Raw genomic sequence first — 23781 nt, forward strand, 5'->3', positions numbered from 1 at the left:
TACATAGGACATGTGAAGTTTCTGCTGAAATCATGTTTGGTATTGCAGAAGGTGTGTCAGTCAAGCAGCATTTTTCTCCCCTCTCTCCTCACCCTCATTGTCAGCAGAATTTAGTAGATGGTCAGGGGCAGATGCATTATGGGTGGGTGTCAAAAATTGAAAGATGATAGAAATGAACCATGATGTTTACGGGGTGAAAGCAGAAAATAGTAAGAGACAGATGCAGAGTCAAAGTACAAGAAAGATAGGGACACATGACCCATAGTAGTCTCCTCAATAGCAGATGTTAATTACAAAAGAGTGACATTCACAAGTATCATCATTCAGGCAAATGCAGGAGACAGTCACAACTTCTCACTCACACCTTCTAATATGTTAGTGAAGCAATGCTGAGGTAGGCTGAATCTTAGTATGTGGTCTGTACTGCACTTGGACTTTGGTTCAACAGTTCAGCATTCATGTTCCTGGCTAGAACTACCGGGCATGGAATGTGTGAAGAGTAGTCACAATGTTTTAATATTTCTTTGAAAAATCCAGCTGCAACCAGGGAACTTCTTGATGGTTGGGTCCTTTTCTATGTATTCACTCTTCAGTAATTTTTGTGTGAATGTGTGGTGTTTGTTTTGTCTGACATCTCCAAAAGAATAAATACCACCCAGAATCCACAGCTGCATTATATGTAAATTGAAGGTGGAGGGGGAGGGGGAGGAAGGGACTGGGACTAGGGTCTGGGACTGGGACTTGGTTGAAATGTGGTTAGGCCAAGAAGCATGCCGAGGTAGTCTGTACACTTGCAATAAACAGTGTGTTCAGGTGGAGCAATGGTTAACACAATTGCCTAATAAGTGGGAGATCCTGGGATTGAATCCCAGTCGAGTACACATTTTCACTCCTTGCTGCTGATTCCACTTAAAGTCCCGATGTAACTGATATCAATAAACCTTTCCTTTCCTTTCCTTTGTCCCGCAATCACTTTCAGTTTATAAGTTTCAGACACATTTTTCCCAATGACGGATGCCTTATGCAAACATTTGTTGTAGAAGCCTGCATTTTGGATGTTAAGGAAATGCTTACCCCAGTCGTCATTCGGAAATTCCTGTAGCACAAGAGTGGGGAGTGGGAGAAGTCATTGGGTGTCATGTCAGGAGGAGGTCAGGAGGGGGGGGGGGGGGGCGAAATTTGGGAAAGAAGCAGCATGTGTGATTGTGTCCCATGGAGAATGAGGTGAAAAGTTGTTATGGAGAAAAAACACCCACTTGGATAGCTTTGTGCAACACTTTGTCATGAAAGGGTCCTGTAATATTGTCTGGACTGGAGATTTTGCTTGTGTGATATTTGACCAATAGAGCATAATACTGTAGCAGCACACCATGTCATCCAAAAACACACTTAGCAGCACCTTGTCCAATAATGATTGGCCTTCTTCAGCAGTGGTAAATCCACATGTCCACTGCTTTCTTTACTGCTTTGTTTAGGAGTCGTAATGAGACACCCACCATTCTCCCTTGCTGCTTAGAATTGCCCTGTTAACTTCTGTGGTGGTGGTGGTGGTGGTGGTGGTGGTGTGTGTGTGTGGGGGGGGGGGGGCTATGGAAGTCATTTGTATTGGCCTGACACTGCTACAGCATTTCTGCTGCTGACTCAGTTCAGCAGGCATTTTCAGTGGATGTGAGCAGCAATGGATCACAGAGAGTAGCAACTGTTGTCATATTCAAAATGTGAAGGATATTGAAAACTGACTGTTCTCTGATCTTCACTTTTTCTGCTATCACTTCTATTGTGGTACATTGATGTTAGTACACCAAGCCTTCTACTTCTCTTGTGATTGTCATTTATCCACATAGAGATGGCCTGCAGTTTCATTCTTCATCATTCAGTCTTGTTTGACCACATTGGAAGTGTCTGCAGCACCTAGCCACCGGTGCTTAATTTCCACAAATTCAGTTGAGACTGACAACAGGGATTGTGCAGTTCTGTTTTATTGAATGCTATTTTGTGTAATACAACCTACAACCTCCTGCTCCTCTTATGAAAAAAAAGAAAGAAAAAAAAAAGCTGGAGACCATTATTTTGTCACACATCAAATAACAGAGAGACATCTGTTAGACTCTTGTAGGTGAATGTCAGCTGCTTGAATCTTTTAATAGTGATTTGATAGTGCGTTTTATTGTATACTCCAATTACAACCAACTTGTGATTGACAACCTGCAGTGGCAGGGGACAGTGTTGCTGGTGTGCAGCCAACACTTCCACACAAGGCTCTGTGTGCCTAAAAAACTGGCTACAATGAGCATTTAGTGCTTGAAAAGATCTGCAATTGGCTGGCTGCTGGCTACTACCATTTTACTTGTTGAAATTCCAATCACACAGTAATTCTAATTGGAGTATACCTCACATGATTGAATTCGTAATTGAAAGTACATTGAAATCTGATTTTCGTTTTCTTATAGGTTCTTCAAGAACCACCTTACACAGGTTGTCAATATTGATGGACGTGTTGTTGATAGATTGACACATATTCACAATCTCTGGGACCTTAACACTGAAGAACGTTGGTATTTATACAAACACTGGTGTCGCTGCTTACACTCTACTCTCATGAAGAGAGTGTGGCAGTTACAAGCAGAATACAGACGGCTGTGTATGTGGTATGATGAAATACGTGATTCTGAGGATCTTGAATTAATGAGAGAAGCACATGTTATAGGCATGACGACAACTGGGGCTGCACGGAAGCAGCCATTGTTACAGAAACTTAAACCAAGAATAGGTAAGTGAGAAACAAAGATTTTCATCTTTGATGTAATAGTAATGTACTGTTACCTCTGCTTGTTTTCATTGAACTTCAGTCATGTATGTAAAACTAAATAATTTAGGAATAAAGAAAACCATTCACCGAACAACAGAAATGTTGAGTTGTCAACTAGCACTCAGAAGATAAAGCAAGCTTGCTAGCTTTTGGACTAAATCCTTACATTTCATCAAATGGGGTTTATGTTGTATGGGGCAGGTAGAAGGAGAAAGAGATGAGACACAGGAAGACGGGTTAATAATAAGTAAATAATAATAATAATAATAATAATAATAATAATAATAATAATAATAATAATAAACTAAAAAGCTTTTGATAGTGTACCCCACTCATGGTTACTACAGATATTGGAAATATACAAAGTAGATCCTAAATTAATTCAGTTCCTAAGCATAGTAATGGAAAATTGGAAAACCACACTTAATATCCAAACAAATTCAGATAATATCACATCACAGCCAATACAGATTAAGCATGGAATATACCAAGGAGAGTCATTAAGTCCTTTCTGGTTCTGCCTTGCTCTGAACCCACTATTCAACATGCTAAATAATACGAATTATGGCTATAATATTACTGGAACATACCCACACAAAATCACACATTTGCTATACATGGATGACCTAAAACTACTGGCAGCAACAAATCAACTCAACCAATTAGTAAAGATAACAGAAGTATTCAGCACTGATATAAATATGACTTTTGGAACAGACAAATGTAAGAAAAATAGCATTGTCAAGGGAAAACACACTAAACAAGAAGATTACATATTGGATAACCACAGTGACTGCATAGAAGCAATGGAAAAAAACAAATGCCTATAAATATCTAGGATACAGACAAAAAATAGGAATAGATAATACAAATATTAAAGAAGAACTAAAAGAAAAATATAGACAAAGACTAACAAAAATACTAAAAACAGAATTGACAGCAAGAAACAAGACAAAAGCTATAAATACTTATGCTATACCAATATTGGCGTACTCATTTGGGATAGTGAAATGGAGTAACACAGACCTAGAAGCACTCAGTACACTTACATGATCACAATGCCACAAATATAGAATACATCACTTACATTCAGCAACAGAAAGATTCACATTAAGCAGAAAGGAAGGAGGAAGGGGATTTATTGACATAAAAAACCTACATTATGAACATATAGACAATTTAAGAAAATTCTTTCTAGAACGAGCAGAAACTAGCAAAATACACAAAGCAATCACTCATATAAATACATCAGCTACACCATTGCAATTTCATAACCACTTCTACAACCCTTTAGATCACATAACATCAACAGATACAAAGAAAGTAAATTGGAAAAAGAAAACACTAAATGGCAAGCACCCGTATCATCTAACACAGCCACACATCGATCAAAACGCATCCAACACATGGCTAAGAAAAGGCAATATATACAGTGACACGGAAGGATTCATGATTGCAATACAAGATCAAACAATAAACACCAGATATTACAGCAAGCATATTATTAAAGATTCCAATACCACAACAGATAAATGCAGACTTTGCAGACAACAAAGAGAAACAGTAGACCACATCACAAGCAGATGTACAATGCTAGCAAATACAGAATATCCCAGAAGACATGACAATGTAGCAAAAATAATACATCAACAACTTGCCATACAACATAAACTAATAAAACAACACGTTCCCACATACAAGTATGCACCAACAAAATGTACTGGAGAATGATGAATACAAATTATACTGGAACAGGACCATTATAACAGATAAAACAACACCACATAACAAACCTGACATCATACTCACCAATAAAAAGACGAAATTAACACAACTAATCGAAATATCCATACCCAATACAACAAATATTCAGAAGAAACAGGAGAAAAAATTGAAAAATACATCCAACTGGCTGAGGAAGTCAAGGACATGTGGCATCAGGATAAAGTTGACATTATATTATAGTTATACTATCAACTACAGGAGTCATACCACACAATAGCCACCAGTACTCCAACACAATACAGCTACATCCAAACGTATATATACAACCATAGAAATCTGTAATTATTGATACATGTTCAATTACCAGAAAGCTCCTAAATGCAATGTAACATATACCGTATAGTTAAAAGGAAGTCACGCTTGATCAAGGTCCGCGTCACTTTCCATTTTTAACCAGACATAACGTCTGAGAAAGGAAAGAAATAATAATAATAATAATAATAATAATAATAATAATAATAATAATAATACTTTATTCAGCATTGAATGATTCATTGCGTGTGTATAAAAACAGGTTATGATTCTTGATACATAGCACAATAATACATTCTTCTGAATATATCACTGATTAACAAAATGATTTAATTACAAATAAAATGATGCTTAACATTATTTATGTATTTTAAGCACTATTTACTTTGCATGCAGGTATGGTACTCTTCTAATGTGTAAAATGGATTTTGTGAGAGGAATTTCTTTAGCTGAAATTTAAGCTTCATTGTGGGTAGGTTCATACCTTTACTGGGCAGTGCATTGGCTAAATTTAAACCTGTATGTTATAGTGGGTCCTTTTCATAGAGAGCTATTCTGTGGCAGTTGATGAAAATTTTTTCTTTATTTCTGGTATTGTATTGATACAAATTGGAACAAATGTTGAGCTGCAGTCTTTTAACAAATAATGTGGCTTTTAGAATGTACATGTTTACTACGGTTAGAACACCAGTTTTTGGAAACAAGCCACGGCATGATTCCTCACATTTTGCTCCACACGTGATTGTTATAGCCAGTTTTTGAAGTAGCAGTAGCATATTTATATTTGCTTTGATTGTTGCTCCCCAAATTATTATTCCGTAATTCAGATGAGAGAAGAATAGAGCATGATATGCAGTCTTTTGGACAATAGAGTCTTTGCTGAACTTTCTAATCATATTAATTACAAATATATTCTCAGGCAACTGACATGCTGGAGTGTAAACATGTGTGTTCCATTTTAAATTGCTTTGAATTGTTAAACCAAGGAATTTTACACTAAACTCTGTTTTTACTAATTCATTGCCTATGTATAGTTTAATTTCATCATTAAAACTACTGTTGGTAAACTCCATGAGAAATGTTTCACTACTGCTTACATTTAAGTGGCTCTCATTAAAGTACTGAACAGTTTAGTTTGCCGCATTATTATAGTGGCCTCTAGTTCATTAAATGATCCATTTTTACACACAATGGATGTATTATTTGCATAAAGAACTATTTTGGAACTCTGAGTGCAGTATATTGTGTCATTTATACAAATCAAAAACACAAGAGAACCCAGTACTGAGCGCTGGGGCACTCCATATTTTATATTAGTGATTTTAGATTTGTGAACACCATTTGCAGTTTTAAGCACTACAAACTGGTTTTGGTTACTAATGTAAGATTTTATTGGATCATGAGCAGTGCCTCTTACGCCAATGTTCCATAGCTTTACTAATAGGATTGTGGTGTTCGCACAATCGAAAGCTTTCTCGAGGTTAAGGTATATACCAGCAACATGTTGCTTGTTCCTGGTTCCACTTATTATCTCTTCAATTAACTCAGCAGTTGCTGTGCTTGTTGATTTACATTTTAAGAAACCATTTTGATTTTCAAATATGAAATTGTGCATTTTTAGGAAGTTTATACTTCTGCTGTATATGACATTAACTATTTTGGAAAAGACAGGAAGTATTGAGTTTGGTCTGTAGTTTTGAATTTTGAGTTAGTCCCCTTTTTTAAAGATTGATGTTACCTGAGCTATTTTTAGTCTGCTTGGGAAGGTGTGTGATTCCATTATATTATTTACTGCCACAGACAGAAGTACAGAAACATTTTGTCTGCACATTTTTAATCCATTAATATTGAGGCCATCATACCCTGCGGAACTAAAAGATTTTTGAGGGTTAATGATGTCAACTATTTCTTTGCAATTTGTGGGCACTAGATATATGCTGTGCTCAGATGGATTGGATTTAGAAATGTACTGCAGGTTATTATGTTTGTCACTGATAGCTTCACCTATTGAAGAAAGATATTCATTGAATATATTAGCAATTTCAAATTGATCTCTTACTACTGTCCCATTGTGATCAATAATAAAGCCCATGCAGGATTTGTCTCTGCCTGTTCTAAAACTGTTTATCACTCCCTATACACCAGTTGTAACACTGTGTGAAACTTGAAGCTTGTTTTCAACGAAATTCCTGCTGATCTGTATTAATAAATCTTTATAGCATTCTTGATTAGTTTTGAAGGCCCCCTTAGGTTGAGATTTTGTCTATTATTCCACATTGCGCTATGGAATAATTTTAATTTTTCTCTTCCCTTAATGATGTCATTATTTATCCAGATATTTTTGTTTACATTTTAGTGTGTTTAACTTTTGTGGTTAGAACTGGGCATGTGGCATCAAAACAGTAGTATAAATCAGCAGCAAAGCTATAATAGGAAAATTTATCATTCTCAAACTATGGTATGATTGCTAACATGCAGTTCAGTCTGTTTATATTATCATTATACACAATTCTTTTGATTACATATAGTTTCTTTTTGGGGACTGAGGGCATCTTATTTGTCTGCAATTGAAGGTGTACTGCATGGTGATCAGAGATGGCTAATTTTAGAAGAGATGCACTGTAGGAAAGATTGGTCATGTTTGTTATTATATTAATCAGAAATGTTTTGCTGTTTCCAATCTCTCTAGTAGGCTCAAGGATAAGTGGTTTCAGATTGAATTTATCAAGTAGGTACTGTACCTATTTGATGTTGGCATCATTGGTTAATAAGTCTATATTTATATCCCCTGTCATTATAGTGTTTACATAGTCTTTTAACCCAGAAAATTGACTGTCTATGTATATCGTAACTCAGATAAATTTTTGAAAAATGTGTCCGTACATGTCCCAGGTGGCCTATACACACCGATAAATACTATATTTTCTCTACCTCATTTTAGATTTATTGCAGCAAATTCTGTGATTCCTTCTATACAGAATGCACTTACATCAATAACACTGAAATTACTTGCTTTCACAGTGAAAATTGGTATGCCACCAAGACTTGTTTTTCCTACTAACGGCAGAACAAAATTTCATGGAAAGTGACTGACTAATGCTAATTAGGTCTTCAGTGTACCAATGTTCAGTTAAGACTAAAATATCAGGTTTATCAAGACATGTAATAATATCCAGATCATTGTGCTTGTTTTTAAGACTACTGAAATTCTGGTGTATGACATTAAGCTGAGTTTCTCCTGCTGGACTATACAGAATGAGTTTGGGCTACCAAACTGTCCAGCAGGCTTTACAAGTTTCCCAGGCTTGCTTGCAATGGCTGTTTGTGTGGCAGATTCTGATTTGGTGGATTGTGCCATTCCAAGGCAATACACTTATTAGAATGAAAGAATGTAATTATACACTGTATTATGTGTACTGCACTATTATAAATATAAGCTAAATAGTGTTACACTATAGAGGAATCTACTTGTAGTGCCCTATATGTGTTATGTAAGTTAAATTTTCCTGACAATGTCCGAAAATTTTTTGTTATATGGACAGAAAATAAGTAAATAAATAAATTTACATCACTTTGTGGACAATTTTGTATAACTTACTCTACAATTAATTTGCTGACAGTCTTTTTGCCTCTTTTATTCATGAGCTTACCATGAGTTTAGTTGTTTCAGGTCTCAGTCTTGCTTGCTCACATTTATCAGGGACACATTGTGAAATTTATTACATATTGTTACAAGTTCAGGATAGATTGTTCCATTACATCGTGTGTCTGTAGAAAATTAACAATAATTATTTTAGTGTTTATCAACTTACCGAGTGCCACTGCCATGTGCCTGATGGCGTCATTTTCTTGATTTTTTTTGCTATACAATTTATACCTCCCATGATTACTTGTGACTGATGAAAAAGACTCACTATTTTGCACACGTGGCTTCATCAGAGCAGAAAGAGGTGCTCCAAGTTGAATGTGAGCCACAGCTGTAAACTTGTCCTGGATACTCACAATGTTTTGCACTATTCCACGACTGACTGTCTCCATATATTAGAATCCATTCCTTCTTGTGTTTCTGATTTGCCTGGCTTCTTCTATTGTTCTCTTGAGCCGGTTTCTTCCATATGCTTTCATGGATTTCACTGTTATTATCTTGGACAGTTTGTTTACATTTTCTCATGCAAACCTAATTTACACTTTTCACACATGACATCTTGAATGCCGAGGGTCAAGACAATCAGATGGATGAAATATTTCTTGTCAAAAAGTATTTGACTCAGTACCATACAAACTTTATTGGTGAGTGTGTAATCATGTGTGTTTCCTAGTAATTTTTGTGAATGTGTGCAGCATGTCTTCTTAAGGAGGATACAGCATATTGTTTTGTATAGGTTTATCAACAGAAGTAAAGGTAACTTCGAGTGTGCCCTAGGAAGTGTGTTGGGCCCTTATTGTATATATTGTACATTAGGGTGTAATGACGCAGTACATATTTTACAGATGATTTAGTTATCTGTAATGCCGTACTGCCTGAGAAAAGCAGCAAAAATATTCAGCAATATTATGTAAAGAATAGTTGCTACTCACCATATAAAATAGATAGTGAGTTGCAGGTAGGCACAATGAAAGGACTGTCAGAAAGTGATCTTTCATTCTCTGTAAGACCTTTGTTGGAAAAACACACACACACACACACACACACACACACACACACACACACACACACACACACACACACGTCACCCACCACCTCCTAAATACCCACCATTTGGCCACAGAGGAGCATTCCACTTGTGACTCAGTACCACCCAGGACTGGAACAGTGGAATTACATATGTAATTCAAAATCTCACTTTCCAACAGTCTTTTTCTTGTGCCTGTCTGCGACGCAACATCTCCGTTATACACTGAGTATCAACCATCCTTTTCATAATATTGCTGCATTCCATCCTGGTTTTCCATTGTTTGAGCAAAAACATTCAGTCAGATCTTAATTAAGATTTCAAAGTGGTGCAAAGAGTGGCAGTTTACCTTAAATATTCAGAAATGTAAAACTGTACCCTTCACAAAATGAAACCGTGTTGTATCGTATGACTGCAGTATCTGAGTCACAATAAGAATTACTCAAATTATATAAACAATTGTGATAATTTGTAGAGATATTAAATGGAATGGACACATTGGCTTGATTTGTAGGTAAAGCAGATGGTAAGATCTTGGTTCATTGGTAGGATAGTAGTAAAATGCAGTGAGTCTGCAAAGGAGACTGCTAATGAAAAACTAACACACCTGTTGTAGAATGTTGCTGAACTTTCTGAGACCCATACCAGATACAACTAAAAGGGTATATGAATGTGTACAAAAAACAGCAATACAAATGGTTGCAGATTTACCTGAATCATGGGAGAATGTCATGGAAATACTAGTGAAACATGCTATCTCAACTTGCACTCTTCTCACATGACATCCTGAATCAATGCAGTCAGATGATGAAATATTTCTTGCCTTTCAAAAATCATTTGGCTGAGTATCGCACAAACATTTATCTATGACCTGGCAGATGCTTGAAGTTAAACAGCAACAATCCCACAAATGCCTCCTTACAAAGTGTCGAGAACCAGTATTAAGTATGGAATCTAGGAGTGTACTACAGCCCCCTTTATATTTCTCCCACAGCAACTACAATGACAGGGTTTGACTAATTATGGCATGCACAAAGGCATTTAAGCAGGTATTCGTCTGAAGCTCCACACACAAATGGAGTGGGAAGAATCTGTAACATATGATACCTTAGGAAGTACCCTCTGGTATACAGCTCGTTTTGGTTTAGAGTATGGCTGCAGATGTGGATATTTTTGATATGATATATTGAAAAGAATTAACTTTCTTTACTGTAGATTTGAGCTCTTTCTGAAGAGTTGTGCCATAGAATAGTAAAATTCATGTGTGAATGATGATAATTTTTGGCCAAAATTAAAATTAAAGCTATATCAGTAACCATTGCAGTATACTCATTTTATAGAGGGAAGTTTTTGAAACAAAGAGAAGAAAATCAATAAATTCCTGATGAAAGAAAGAGAATGTTTAATCATAACAACAATCGAGTGGAATCAGTAGTGAGTAATGAAAACCAGATGAATGTGTCAATGAGTATTAGGTTGTAGGAAATATACATGGGATATGCAAAATAATGTAAATAGTGGTAGTAATGGAATGGTTGTGTTTGATGGTCAACAATGCAGATAAGGCACATGTTGCACTGGACTGTGTGTGTTCATTACGGACTAGGCATGAGTGCAGGTTGTATACGAGTAGTACACATTTCGTATTTGCATTCAGAGGCCGAGGTGAATGTGCAATGAAACACATATCAGAGTTACAAAGAGGGCAGATTGTGGGGGCCCGATTAGCTGGAGCATCAGTAACTAAGACAGCCAACTTATTGAATGTTTCAGGAGCAACTGTTTCAACAGTCATGACAGCCTACACAAAACATAGAAAGAGAGCACCGTGTAAGTGTAACAGTGGGCGCAAATCAAAACTAAATGAGAGAGAGATAGTCATATGCTAACGTGAATTGAGTTGAAACAACAGAAAGGTAAGGCAGTTAAAGTGGCTACAGAGCTCAATAGCCATCCTCGAGACCTGTATCTGTCAACACTGTCTGTCGAGGACTCCATAAAGCAAATATTCATGGACAAGCTGCTATACGGAAACCATTAGGGGTGACAATCAATGCAAAAAAGAGTCAGGAGCATAAATCCTAGGTGGGTGATCATTGGAAACATGCCATATGGTCTGAGTGTTTTTGTTATTTCCAACATAGGGTTGATTTACTTATGGAGAATGCCAAAAGGATCCTACAATGGTTAAGCATGGAGGTGGAAGTGTGATGGTGTGGGCAACCATATTACAATATTTTTGCTGGTCCGATTATTACTCTGAGGTCATGTTAAAGCCAATGATTATTACGTTTTACATGATCAGTCGCACCCCGTGATTCAGATGTTGTTCCCCAACAATGATCCCATATTTCAGGACAATAATGCACCCATTCAGACAGCCAGGACAGTACAATCATGGTGTGAGGAGCATGCAACTCAACTGCATCATCTTCACTTTTCAGTACATTCCCCGGACTTGAACATTATCGAATCCTTGTGGGAGGTATTGGAGCACAGACTCGGGAGCAGATTTCCACCTCCCACATAACTACAGGAGTCAGAAGAGGTTCTGATCAAAGAGTGGCATAACATTCCACTGGAGACTATACAATCATTGTATGCCTATATTCGTAGAAGAATCACAGCTGTATTGTGGGCAGATGGGGGTCCAACCCCCAAGTAAGTACGAGTGTTCACATTATTTTGCCTATCCTCTGTATAAAACTGTGGGAAGGCCATGTGAAGTACTAGCTAAGGTACGCGGCTTCACTCAGGGAGTTGATATGAGACTGTGTGATAGTTGTAATAAAAGGATAAACTTCAAAGTATAAGAAATAAACAAATTTTATTGAAAACATATTTTAACTGTTTACAATACTTGTTTATAAAAAACATTTTTCATTTTGTTATCCAGGGTGGGTATGTACAAATTTTTCAAATTTCCTTCTCGAGAGCAAACTAGTTGACCGTGAGAGAAGCACAAATCTTTGGGGTTGATGCCACAATATTTTAAAGTTTGACCTTGCACTTCGTTAACTTTAAAACTGTAGGATAATTTGATTGGAGATTGCAGTCTTTTAAATTGGAGTGGCAATTCAGTAGATATGAGTGGTATTATGGGGATAAATAGTGTGTGTCCTTTGTACTTTTCAGTAATAAGTTTGGCTTCGATGATATTATTCGCTTTGTACTTTTCAGTGATAAGTTTCGCTTCGATGATATTATTCGGTAGCTGTTTGAAGATTGTCCTCGTTGTTCCATTACATAGTTTTCAGGAATTGAGATTTCTGTAGGAAAGTTCACACTTTCTTCGGTGTTTACTATTGTGTTGATTGGTTTGTATATTATCTCCTCACTCGGGATTTTCTTTTGAATATTGAAGTTGATATCGTCAACAATGTTATTTTTAGTTGCCATAATTGCCCTTTCAAATAGGCAGTCTGAATTGGTAAAGTTGTGGACAATGTTTGGATAAATTTGGTAGATGACTTCGTTTTCAGCAGTGGCTATGCTGCAGAAATCACTTTTGAGTTTAATGAGGCCAGTCGTCTGGTCAGTAGGATATGTGCCTTTTCTTAAGTGTGCATTGATCTTGTCTGCTGGTGTGGACTTGGTGTACAGGTAACTGAAAGTGTGTCAAAAATCACCTGAGATTTTGGGTGGAGCTCTACCCATCACTTCAGAGTTTCCTTGCAAGTCTTCTGTCCATGGCTTCAAGTGATTTTTTTGTATGCCATTGTGCATTTTTCTCAGATGATAATTTTAGCTTGCCTTCGAACTTCAACTTGTCCAGAAGCTCTTGAGGTGTTACATACTGGGAATTATTCTTCGGCCATATTCACCGTTAGTTGTAGGGCGGAATGGGCAGTTCGTCCTCCTTCTGTAATGCTGGATGATGCCAGTGCAAGTGTGATGTGTTGTTTAGCATATATTTCTATCAGCAACAGATTTATTAGAATTGTTTTCCAGGTGCCACCTGGTGCAGCCAAGTAAATAATTCCTCCAGTAATGTTGTCAACCCAGTCCATGATACCATTATAAATTACCTTTTGATTGCCATTGAGGAGTGTTTTGTGAGAAATGTATTAAAGTAGTTCCTTGAAGTTGCGTTTTTTTTTTTTCCTGTATAATTTTGAAGTATAGCACACTGATACCATCTTTTCGTGGTGCTTGCATCCCACATTAGTTGTTTATTGCGAAACGTTTATCTTCCAGACTAATGAGTGTTTCATTAAAGATGTCATCGTTGAGTTCGATGGTCAGTTGAGGATGAGCTTGTCAGATTTGGTACCACGTCATCACTTATACTCTCTTTGAAGGAGTCCCATAGGTGTTTTGGATTTGATGGGTTACGTCTTGCCAGAATTTTGGCAAATAAGTCTCTCATTTGTTCAGCTGAAGCTGTGAGTGAGACTTCTTCCAGTGTTAATTCCCAGTGGCTCTTATTTTCCAGTAGCCCTAAGTGTTGGCATGCTTCTCTGTATGTGTGGCATAGGCAACCATCAACAGTCTTGAGATCTTTGAAATTTGTTGGTCCCCGTATTTCATGTAGCAACTTCTGGAGATAGAAACATTCGGCGTTGTTCCGAGGTATGGTGTATACTCGACCTAGTGTGCCAGTATTCTCAATTGCTGGATGATCTTTTACTGGAATACCTTGTTTTTGTTGTTGAAAGATTTTTCTTGTTGTGTTACACATATAAAAGGTTGGGACGTCGACATACAATAATGTTTTAGCGAATATATCTGTTTGTCACAATTGGTGAAAAGCTGTTAATATTGTGTTCTGAGATTATCTGCATGCAATTTTTCTGGCTTTGTCTTTTTGTGAAGTAAACTCTCTGTCCGTTCTCCAAATATACTGCTAGATGTTGAACATATGGTTCGTGTTCATGAATTGCAGTATTCTACATGTTGGGACATTTTGGAAAGTAGTATGTTATATAATACTACCCATTGATTATGTATTTCAAATTACTGGTCTGTCTGGTCTGTGGTAGCCATATGAAATTGTGAGAGTGAGGCAGTCCTCATTTTTTGACATTCGATCATGTACATCCAGCATCTAATAGTTCCAAAGATGTTGTATTTTGTGATGACTTCAATAAATCTCATTTGTTTTTGTTGGAAAATTCAGGCTATTATGTCATGTCGGTGCTTGGGTGCTTGTACATATCTTAGTTGTTCTTTGATTTCTGCCCATGATAAGTTGCATGTGAATGTTATGAAGAGGTCAGATCATCCATATTTTCTTATGTAGGTCATAGTATCTTGACTGTATTGGTGCACGTCTCTGGCTTCCTGTATATGATGATGGTAAGATTACTGTTGTTCTGAAGTCGTTAATATTTCCGTCATTTATGATAGCATATCGAAGGTGGGTGTAATCTTCTGTGTGTAGTTTCTTCTGATTTTGTCTTATGTAAAGCATCCATTCCACTTCCATTTGTGCATACATGTCTACGAGGAATTGTTGGAATAAGGGGGCGAATGTTGAGACTGTGTTTCGTTGTCTTTGATCATAAAGTGTTAAGCTTAGAACTTCATGGAAGTGACATTTTTGTTCATTTCTACACCTGTTTCAGGTAGGAATTGTTTCACATTAAAATGATATCCAGCCTCTCCGTGCAGAAATATTAATGGAAATTGGAGGGCATCATATGAACTGTGTGTCTCTGCAGTGCGTTGTAGTCCTTCTCTTCTTTGTTGTACAGTTATGTCATGGCTTGTGTTTTCATTGTCCACTTCGTCTAACTGTGGTGCATTAAATCAACGCTAGTGTTCTCCAGGTGGTCTTCCATCAGTTCAAATTAACTTTATAGTCATCAGAAATCATTCGGTCTAATGCTGTTTTGAATAAATGAATCAGTTGATTGTATTTGTGTAAGATCCTCTGTACATCTTGGACTGCTTTTCTTCTCAATCCACTGATATTTGTTCATCATTGATCAATTTCTGTTTCTTCATTTCCAATGGAATATGTGTTGAAATTTATAGTCTTCGCTGATCCATGTTGTGATAGATTTTTCCTTGGATGGAGGGGAAAAATCAATTTCATCTCTGTTAGTGTTGATTGAAGTGAAACCAAAAGAAATTATTAGGAAACAGATGTTTTACACTTTTATATTTTGAAGAAAGCGTTCTGATCCTGGAGTTTCCCCAGTCATGTAATGTAAAAATTTCTGTGGAGGTGCTTCCAGTGCTGTTAATCAAATTTTTCCATTGATGCAACAGATTCCTGGTGTTTCTCTATTGAATTGGCAGATGTTATCCATTTTTCCAAATATTGCATGTTTGTGTTTGTTATAGTCTTTTGTTGAGTTGTTGTGGGATGCTTCATTTGTGAGGTTTTACTGTTTGTTCTCGTCTGCGCTTCTCATATTACAGTATTTTCATGGCTGGCTTGAGTTTGTCTTTTATTATTATATTGTGTATCCATTCTTGTTTCTTCAGTACATTCAATTTGTCGTTCTTCAGTTTCTCTGCTTCTCACAGTGCTGATTGTCGTTCGTTGGGAACTTAAATGTGCTTTCTACACTTTGTCTGTTCTTTTTTTTTCTCCAGAATTGTCAAGATCTCCTCCTCTTTTATGGTCAGGCATTATCTAAAATGTAAATCAAATCAACTTTATATTTCAAATCAACTTTATATTATAACAAACACACTAAGCACACTCTACACACTTTTCACACTTTATTTTCAATTGATATTCACATGCTGTGTCACTTTGACTACTCACATTTAACTGTTTGTTTTTATAGACTCACTGCAACACTTGTTTGTTGCTTCCCTTCATCACTGATAAGAAAGTGGTGTTAGAACTGATGACAAGTCTTGCTTTATGTACCCGCTACCAATGGTTAGCCCCACCAGTGGCAAATTCAAGAGCATACCAAAAAGGCTTCGAAATGTCCACAATGTTCCCGAACATTCGACACCATTTGATTGTGTTCTGGAACGATCCACAATGAACTGGACGTTCTGGGATATTCATGAACATTGTGGAATCTTCCTGAATGTTCCAGACTATTCCTGGACATTTCAGAAAATCCCGGATCATTGTGGAATGTTCCAGAATCTTGTGGAATGCTCTCGAATGTTCAGGAATGTTCTTGAATGCTTTCAAATATTCTGGAATGTTCTTGAAATTTCTAGAGAGCAGAATTTCCCAACCTTTATATCTTCAAGAGCATGCACTTCAAGTTAAAAACGGGAACCTTTTTCATGGATGGGGGTAGAAGGCTACCACACCATATATCTCTCCTGATCATACCAGGACTCATTTCTTAGTTTTAGCAGCATGCACATTGTACCCTTACTTTTATAACGTGCATAGATTGGTAGTAAGTATTCAATTTAGAAATCTGAAGATTTAAAGAAGGCGGAGTGGAAAGTAGCTGTTCATGGAGTGTGTACATTTATTCATTATAATTTTCCGTAAATCACCTCATAAAAGAAATTCATATTGCCGACACATGTAATTCCATAAACACTTAAGACTCATTGTCATGTCAGCACTGATAGGATTCATGTTGATCGTCATGGTTTAAGCAAAAACAAAGGCTTGTGAAGATGGAGTTACTTAACTCTATATCCATAAGAACTGTCTGGAGGTGGAGCTTGGTGCATTTCAGTTTTTCCTTTACCTCTGCTTGTATTCACACCTGTGTTTCTTAAAATCATGCTTGTTTGATCACCAAAAATACCATTTCTCATAAAGGCAAAGCAATCTTTAAACCATTTAGTTTGGAAAACAGTAAGCTGTTTTGAGCTCTGCAGGTACATAGTTATGCTATTTGTTTCAGTGATGTATTTGTTAACAAACATGAGCTCTACAAGACCTGAATTTCTTTCATTGTTTACAAGTGAATTTACATATGCAGTGCTTACACTTCATAGCTCCTGTATTTCATCACTGTGGGAGAATTTCATCATCTATTCAAATTAATTAGCCATGTAAACGGCTCTGAAAGATGGTACTGGAATAGTACACTACTGGCCATTAAAATTGCTGCACCAAGAAGAAATACAGATGATGAATGGGTATTCATTGGACAAATGTATTATACTAAAACTGACATGTGATTACATTTTGACGCAATTTGGGTGTATAGAACCTGAGAAATCAGTACCCAGGACAACCACCTCTGACTGTAATAACAGCCTTGATACGCCTGGGCATTGAGTCAAACAGAGCTTGGATGGCATGTAAAAGTACAGCTGCCCATGCAGCTTCAACACAATACCACAGTTCATCAAGAGTAGTGACTGGCGTATTGTGATGATCCAGTTGCTCGGCCACCATTGACCAGACGTTTTCAGTTGGTGAGAGATCTGGAGACTGTGCTGGCCAGGACAGCAGTCGAATATTTTCTGTATCCAGAAAGGCCCATACAGGACCTGGAACATGCGGTCATGCATTATCCTGCTTCAATGTAGAGCTTCGCAGGGGTCGAATGAAGGGTAGAGCCACGAATTGTAACACATTTGAAATGTGACGTTCAATGTTCAAAGTGCCGTTAATGCGAACAAGAGGTGACCAAGACGTGTAACCAATGGCACCTCATACCATCACGCCAGGTGATATGCCAGCATGGCGATGACGAACACACGCTTCCAATGCGCGTTCACCGTGATGTCACCAAACACAGATGTGACCATCATGATGCTGTAAACAGAACCTGGATTCATCCAAAAAAATCACTCTTCCTGTAGCCCATTTGTTGATCTTCTTTTGTGGCCTGATTTTTGTTTCTTGCGGCATTCTGGTTTTTTTATTTTATTTTTAAGTCTTCTACAGTAATTTGGAGTTTTTACATATCTTCCTTAATTTCTGTGATCCATTTAGTGTTGCTCTTACTATTCCACAATTTTTCTATTATTCCCTTATTAATTCTGTTTTCTGGTACTCCCATGAGATGTCCAAAGAATGAAATAATTGCTTCCTCCTCATGCCCATTACTGGTTATATTTTCATGTGCTCTGTTTCATATGAGGCTATTGTCCAATGCCCATTTACTTGATATTGGTTATTCATCCATGTCCTAATTACCCTTCTTTCTGTGTTTTGTATTTTGTCCATTTCAGGTGCATTTCTTATTTTGTAATCTGGTCACTGAAACTGACACACGGCTGGGAGAGCGGTGTGCTGACCACATGCCCTTCTGTATCCGCATCCAGTGACGCCTATGAGCTGAGGATGACATGGTGCCCGGTCAGTACTGTTGGGCGTTCTTGGCCTGTTCGGGAGGAGTTTAGTTTTTTTTTTTTTTTTACAGAGTGTTACATAAATTATTTCTGGTTGTGTGACAATGTTTTAATTTTCCATCTATGAATAGGCTTGTTTTGTGGTATGTGTTTTTAGCAATGCAAGTTGCTTTGTTCAGTTTTTTAATTCTATTTTGGCATTATGGTTTCTCATTTAGATTGTAAGTTACAATTTCACCTAAATATTTAATTGCTTGTTCTCCTATTGTTACTTTCTTTGCAATTGGTGGGGCAGTTAACATAATCTCTGTTTTTCAAATGATTTTCTGAGGCCAAGATCATCAGCAAACTCCAAGCAGTTGAAACTTATATTACTTTTAGCACTTCCAATTCTTATGTTATTTGGGTTATTCTTGTACCATTCTCTCATTATTTGTTTCAGGGTTCAGTCAAACAGTAATGGTGATAGACGGTCACCTTGTTTTAAGTCTGTTTTTATAAGGAATGTTTCAGAAATTTCTCCTCTAAGCTTTACTTTCAATGTGGCGTTGGTTAGAGTAAGCCCTATTAAATTAATTCGTTTTGGATGGAGCCCCAAATTCCTTAAAATGTTTAGTCATGAAGGTCTATGGAGGTAGTCCTATGCCTTCTTAAAATCTACAAATGTTAATGTGAGAGGTTTTTCCTGTTTCATGTAATGTACTGTAGTCGGTTTTAAACGAATGATCTGCTCTGCCCAGCTTCTTCATCCCCCCTGCGGGTCTGGGGGTTAGAATAGGCTCGAGGTATTCCTGCCTGTCGTAAGAGGCGACTAAAAGGAGTCCCTCCCCCTCAAGGGGGTAGTTAGCGCCTGCGTCCGGAGACGGACGGTTTCACGACCTATATTTGCGTTCATTTTGGTTTTTCACTTCTTCTGGTTTCTTCCTTCCTTTGGTTGGTTCCTTTCTTTGTTCTTCTCCATCTCACTGTCTTACTTACTCTTCTCCTTGCCTCCTTCTCCTTGCCTTCTTCTCCTTCTCTGGTCTCCGCTTCGGCGTTTGAGACAGTATGTCCTTTCTTTCCCTCTCTCCTTTCTTTTTTCCTCTTCTTCCTTCCTCCCTGTGCGTGCCTGAAGGCCGACCCACGCGTTCGCACGCGTAGCCGGTGACGGGGTAACGCGTAATTCCCCGCCCTGGGTAGACAAGTAAGTCACGCACGTACCCCCTGGTAAAGGCCAGGCCCAGGGAGGGGTGATTGCCTGAGCTGACACCTTCCGACCGTGCCGATTGGTCCCTCTGTCTGTTTCTCGGGAAGTGTGACCTGAGGTGTGAACAGTCACCTAAGGCAGGAGTGCCCTCTGAGAGGGTCCCCACAAGGAAGGAGCGCGCCATCGGAGACGCTAGCAGTCACGGGGGATTCCTCCGCAATGGATTTCTCTTCTTCTTCTCTCTCGACTTCTGCCCACAAACGGAAACTTGACCAGCCAAAAGTACTACCGCCTGCCCCACAGTTCCTCGTAGTATCTCGATCTGAGAACGGAAAGGATTTTACCTCTGTCAACCCTTTCGTTATCCAGAAGGGCGTAGATGCCATAGCCGGATATGTCAAGTCTTGTACCAGGTTGCGTAATGGTACCTTGTTACTAGAAACTGGGAGCGCCTTTCAGGCACAAAAACTGCTTCGGGCCACACTCCTGTACACGTTCCATGTCCGGGTGGAGGCTCACCGCACTTTGAATTCGTCTCGTGGAGTGGTCTATACTAGATCACTCGACGGATTGACTGACAAGGAGATTCAGTCTTTCCTCGCTGAGCAGGGCATGACAGCTGTCCATAGGGTCATGAAAAAGGTCAACAATGACCTTGTACTGACCCGGACACTTTTTTTGACCTTTGACAGTGTTCAGCTGCCATCACGCATCAAGGCGGGCTACAAGGTTATCTCTGTTCGCCCCTATGTCCCGACACCTACGCGCAGCTACCACTGTCAGCGTTTCAATCACACTCGCCATTCTTGTTCCAATGCTGCTACATGTGTGACTTGTGGCAGGGCTGCCCATGAGGGTGACTGTCCACCTCCGTCTCCTCGTTGTGTGAACTGTCGCGGTGACCATGCAGCGTCCTCCCGCGACTGTCCCGTCTACAAGGAAGAACGCTGTATCCAAGAAATTCGGGTCAAAGAGAAAGTCTCCACCTCAGCTGCTCGCAAGCTATTCGCTAGCAGGAAGCCCACGTTGCTCCCAGCGGGGAAGTACAGTACTGTCCTCGCCTCTCCTCAGACTACCAGGGAGGTGGCAATGCAGACATGCGATCTGACCTTCAGCACTACGGTCGTCCGTTCGGCCAGTGCTAAGATCGCCCGGTCGACGTCTCCTCTTCCTCTCGTCACCCCTCCGACACAAGCACTTTTATCAGCTTCTGCCAGGACGAAGACCCAGAAGTCAGAAGCACGGGCCTTCAAGAAAGAACCGTCTCGTGCAGACCTTCTACATACCTCGAACCCTCAGCCATCGACCAATCCTTCCACAAAACGGCCTTCCAAGAAGGCTCATAGGAAGCACAATTCTCCTTCCCTGCCACGGCACATTTCTCCTCCTGCGCCCCCCAGCGGTTGCCGCCCCAGGCTGTTATCCGTTTTGCCTGGCCGCACCGCTGGTAGCCGAACATCTGGCCGTTCACCAGCGGAGGAAGCTCCCCCTTCTGGCCATCTTCACAAGATGGCCGATGAACCTCTAGAACAAATGGACGATGACTGTCCGCCTCCTGCTAGCGGCGGCAGTGCTCGCTCGAAGCCGGGCCCTCAGCGGCCTTCTCGATGACCCCTTCTTGCACCTTCTTCTTCTCACGATGGCACTTATTCACTGGAATATTCGCAGCATTCGTTCCAACCGAGAGGACTTGAAATTGCTGCTCCGCTCGCACCGTCCTCTCGTCGTAGCCCTTCAGGAAACAAAGCTACGCCCATGCGATCAAATTGCCTTGGCACACTACACCTCTGAGCGTTTTGACTTACCCCCTGTGGCAGGTATTCCGGCTCATGGAGGGGTTATGTTGCTGGTCCGGGATGATATCTACTACGATCCCATCATATTGCACACCGGCCTGCAGGCAGTTGCCGTCCGCATTACTCTCCCCAATTTTACATTTTCCATCTGTACCGTTTACACTCCATCGTCGTCTGCCGTTACCAGGGCAGACATGCTGCAAATTATTGCTCAGCTCCCTACACCATTTTTGTTAACTGGAGACTTCAATGCTCACCATCCTCTTTGGGGCTCTCCAGCATCCTGTCCCAGGGGCTCCCTGTTAGCAGACGTTTTCAACCAGCTCAATCTAGCCTGCCTTAATACTGGCACCCCTACTTTCCTTTCAGACACCTCTCACACCTATTCCCATTTGGACCTCTCTGTCTGTACGACCCAACTTGCATGCCGGTTTGAGTGGTATGCGCTTTCTGACACATATTCGAGCGACCACTTCCCGTGTGTTATCCATCTCCTGCATCATACCCCCTCTCCGTGCTCAACTAGTTGGAACATCTCCAAAGCAGACTGGGGGCTCTTCACTTTCAGGGCGACCTTTCAGGATCAAACCTTCACGAGCTGCGATAGTCAGGCCGCACACCTCACAGAAGTCATTCTCACTGCTGCTGAATATTCCATCCCTCACACTACTTCTTCTCCATGCCGCGTACCGGTCCCCAGGTGGACCGCAGCATGTAGAGATGCCTTACGTGCTCGTCGACGTGCTTTACGCACCTTTAAACGCCACCCTACAGTGTATAACTTACAAACGATTACGTACGCAGTGTCGTCATATTTTTAAAGAAAGCAAGAAAGCCAGCTGGGCTGCTTTCACAAGCACCTTCAACAGTTTTACTCCTTCTTCTGTTGTATGGGGTAGCCTGCGCCGGCTATCTGGCACTAAGGTCCACTCACCAGTTTCTGGCTTGACGTTCGCGAATGACGTCCTTATGGCCCCTGAGGATGTCTCCAATGCCTTCGGCCGCTATTTTGCAGAGGTTTCGAGCTCCACTCATTACCCCCCTGCCTTGCTCCCCCGAAAGCAGGCAGAGGAGGTTCGGCCACCTAATTTCCACTCTTCGAATTGTGAAAACTTCAATGCCCCATTCACCACGCGGGAACTCGAAAATGCACTTGCCCGGCCACGGTCCTCCGCTCCGGGACCCGATTCTATTCATATTCATATGCTGAAGAACCTTTCTCCTGCGGGTAAAGGTTTCCTTCTTCGTACTTACAATCGCATCTGGATTGAGGGACATGTTCCCGCATGCTGGCGCGAGTCTATTGTTGTACCGATTCCTAAGCCAGGGAAGGACAAGCACTTGCCTTCCAGTTATCGACCCATCTCGCTTACCAGCTGTGTCTGTAAGGTGATGGAGCGAATGGTTAACTCTCGGTTGGTTTGACTGCTCGAATCTCGATGCCTACTTACCAATGTACAATGTGGATTTCGTAGGCGCCGCTCCGCTGTTGACCATCTGGTTACCCTGTTGATCTTCATTATGAATAACTTCTTGCGGAAGCGCCCGACCGCGGCTGTGTTCTTTGATTTGGAGAAGGCTTACGACACCTGTTGGAGGGCGGGCATTCTCCACACCATGCATACATGGGGCTTTCGGGGTCGCCGCCCTCTTTTTATTCATTCCTTTTTAATGGATCGACAGTTCAGGGTACGTGTGGGTTCTGTCCTGTCAGACACCTTTCGCCAGGAAAATGGGGTGCCACAGGGCTCCGTTTTGAGCGTCGCTCTCTTCGCCATAGCGATCAATCCAATAATGAATTGCCTCCCAGATGATGTATCCGGCTCCCTTTTCGTGGACGATTTTACCATCTATTGCAGTGCACAGCATACATGTTTCCTGGAGCACTCTCTTCAGTGTTCTCTTGACCGTCTTTACTCTTGGAGTGTCGCCAATGGCTTCCATTTTTCTGCCGAGAAAACGGTCTGTATTAACTTCTGGTGCTACAAAGAGTTTCTCGCACCGTCCTTACAACTCGGCCCCGTTGCTCTCCCATTCGTGGAGACAACAAAATTTTTAGGTCTTACATTTGACAGGAAACTTAGTTGGTCT

General features: G+C 39.9%; 1 protein-coding gene across 2 annotated transcripts in view; it reads left to right on the plus strand.

Annotated features, from left to right (window-relative positions):
* Positions 1-23781, plus strand: part of LOC126336770 (NFX1-type zinc finger-containing protein 1-like) — a 448808-nt gene that overhangs the window by 69615 nt on the left and 355412 nt on the right. For both annotated transcript variants that reach the window (XM_050000781.1, XM_050000782.1), the window contains exon 3: positions 2451-2770. In XM_050000781.1, coding sequence (XP_049856738.1) covers positions 2451-2770 — 320 coding nt within the window. The remainder of the gene's footprint in view (positions 1-2450; positions 2771-23781) is intronic.

This window comes from Schistocerca gregaria, chromosome 2, assembly GCF_023897955.1.
Source record: "Schistocerca gregaria isolate iqSchGreg1 chromosome 2, iqSchGreg1.2, whole genome shotgun sequence".
Lineage (NCBI taxonomy): Eukaryota > Metazoa > Arthropoda > Insecta > Orthoptera > Acrididae > Schistocerca > Schistocerca gregaria.